The sequence below is a fragment of the Eimeria maxima genome, genomic scaffold (genome assembly GCF_000499605.1).
Source record: "Eimeria maxima Weybridge genomic scaffold, Emw_scaff409, whole genome shotgun sequence".
In the NCBI taxonomy this organism is placed as follows: Eukaryota; Apicomplexa; class Conoidasida; order Eucoccidiorida; family Eimeriidae; genus Eimeria; species Eimeria maxima.
Genome location: NW_013563840.1, coordinates 5,001 through 7,500, shown reverse-complemented (window position 1 = coordinate 7,500; position 2,500 = coordinate 5,001). Strand labels below are relative to the sequence as shown.

Sequence of the window (2,500 nt, the reverse complement as noted above, 5' to 3'; positions counted from 1 at the left end):
AGCAGCTGCTGCTGCTGCATTTCTGCCCCAATGGCAAACAGCAAGGGCGCTGCGTGCTGCCTGCAGCAGCAACCTCCTGCAGCGCGGCAGCAGCAGCAGCAGCCGCCTTGATAGGAAGCTGCTGCTGTTTGGTGGCAGCACTGCAGCAGCAAGGATAGCACCCAGCTGCTGCAGCAGCAGCAGCAACGAAGCCTCGTTACTTCCTAGGCAAGGGAAACCCTCAGATCCATCTGCTGTTGCTGCTGCTGTTGCTGCTGTTGCTGCTGCTGCTGCTTCACAAACATCCAGTAATGCTGCTGCTTCCTCTGTTAGCTGGAGACACAAACAAACAACATAACAGTTTATATATGGTCAGCAGCAGCAGCAGCAGCAGCAACAGCAGCAGCAAGGGTTGCTGCAACAGCAGCAGCAGAAGTTGCAGCGGCAATGTCACAGCAGCAGCAGCAGGAAGCGAAGCAGACAGAGCAGCAAGGGCAGCAGCAGCAACAAAACGTAGAACAGCAATATGAGCAAGACTAGCAGCAGCAGCAGCAGCACAATGAGCAGCAGCAGCAGCAACAGCAGCAGCAGCAGACCTTAAGGGAAATAGAGAGTTGCTCAAGGAAGAGCGCCTTCCTCCGCTGCAGCAGCGCCTCAGCAGCAGCAGCATGCAGCTGCTGCAGCAGCAGCCCCTCGCCTTGCTGCTGCTGCTGCGGCTCAGCAAATTGCAGCTGCAGCTGCTGCAGCTTCTTGACGAGTACGCCTAGCTGCTGCATGCATGCTGCTGCCTCATGCAGGTCCTCTTCGTGCTGCTGCTGCTGCTGCTGCTGCTGCTGGCTGTCAACACAGGTATCGAGATCGAGCTGCTGCAGTTGCTGCTGCATTTGCTGCTTCTGCTGCTGCAGCTTCTGAAGCATAGTTGGAACAGACTGCAGCAGCAGGAATTCCCCCTGCTGCTGCTGCTGCTGCTGCTGCTCTTGAGGGCACGAGGACAACTGCTCCAGCATAGCCAAGGCCGCTGGCGATAGTTGCTGCTGCTGCTGCTGTTGCTGCTGCTGCAGGCCAGTGTCTACTCCTGTGATTGTGGAGATGCTGCTGATGCTGCTGCAGTTGCTGCTGCTGCTGCTGCACTGTGGCGGCAGCAACAGCTGCTGCCAGGCTGCTGCAGCCTCTTCCTCTGGCAGCTGCTGCAGCATGTCTTGCAGGATCCCCGTTTGCTGCTGCTGCTGCAGCTTTGTTTTGCATGCAGCAGCAGCAGCAGCAACTGCTGCTGCTCTTGCTGCTGCTCTATCTTCCGAGGCGCAGCAAACTCGCTGCTGCACTACCTGCCATGAAGGACGTTGCTGCAGCTGCTGCTGCAGCTGCTGCTGCACTGCAGCAGCAACTCCATGTTCTACCCCCCACTTGTTTGCTGCTGCCTCAGCAGCAGCAGAAGCAGCAGCAACAGCAGCGGGAGAGGCTGCTGCAGCAGCAGCTGCCTCCCCTGCTGCTGCTGTTGCAGTCTTCAAGCGAGTTAACACATCAGACCCCCATCGCTGCTGCCGCTGCTGCTGGTGTTGTTGCTGCTGCTGCTCTTGTTGCTGCTGCTGCTGCTTGTGGTGGTGGTGGTGATGATGGTGGTGATGGTGGTGGGGTTTATGGTGGTGAGCAGGCTGCTGCTGCTGCTGCTGCTGCGGAGATGACCCAATAGCAGTAGGCACTTCCTGCTGCTGCTGCTGCTGCTGCTGCTTGCGGTGCTGCACAGCTTGACGTAGCTCTAAGAAGACCCCTGTGTCGGCTCTTTGCTGCTGCTGCTGCTGCTGCTGCTGTCGCTGCTGCTGCTGCTGCGGCGCCGCGGGAGAGCGCCCCTCAAGCAGAGCAGAAAGGAACATTGTGGGGTGTTCTAATACCTGCTGCTATCGCTGCTGCTGCTGCTGCTGCTGCAGCTGTCACTGTCGTTCGCGTTTACTCTGCTGCTCCTGTTGCTGCTGCTGCCATCCTGCTGCTGCTGCTGCTGTTGCCGTTGTTGTTCCCACCGTTGTTATTGTTGCTGCTGCTGTGCACGTTTGCTGCTGCTGTTGCTGTTGCTTAAATCTGAAGTGTATTAACACCTTAGACAGGCGAGACAATTCGGCTGCTGCTGCAACAGCAGCAGCAGCAGCAGCAGCAGCAAAATCACTATAGCACTCAACAGGTTGAGGTGTACGTTGAGTGTGTGTCTGTCTGCTCCAGCAGCTGCTGCATCTGCTGTCACTGCTGCAACAACAACAACAACAGCAGCAGCAGCAGCAAGAACACTCTATGCCTAGCAGCAACAGCTGCTGCTGCAGCAGACGAGCATGACTTAGGCAGCGTCAGGTGTATGTCTGTTAAATATAAATTATTTTTAATTTTCTTATTTTATTTAATTAAATTAAATTAAATAAAAAATTAATTAATTAAATGGTTTGTTTTATATACAAGAAGGCACCCCGCTGCTGGCGCTGCAGCTGTCCATACACCGTTAACCCTCTGTGCATGCATGCAGCGGCAACATAGAACA

The 2,500-nt window shown here is 55.6% G+C and overlaps 1 protein-coding gene across 1 annotated transcript in view; it reads right to left on the bottom strand.

The window, feature by feature from the left end:
• The window catches only part of EMWEY_00031960 (hypothetical protein, conserved), a gene marked incomplete at both ends in the record, with an annotated part of 7,170 nt that extends 5,320 nt beyond the window's left edge, over positions 1 to 1,850 (bottom strand). Inside the window, 2 exons of the mRNA XM_013478380.1 lie at positions 162 to 312; positions 576 to 1,850. Coding sequence (XP_013333834.1) covers positions 162 to 312; positions 576 to 1,850 — 1,426 coding nt within the window. The remainder of the gene's footprint in view (positions 1 to 161; positions 313 to 575) is intronic.
• Between the last annotated feature and the right edge of the window lie 650 nt (positions 1,851 to 2,500).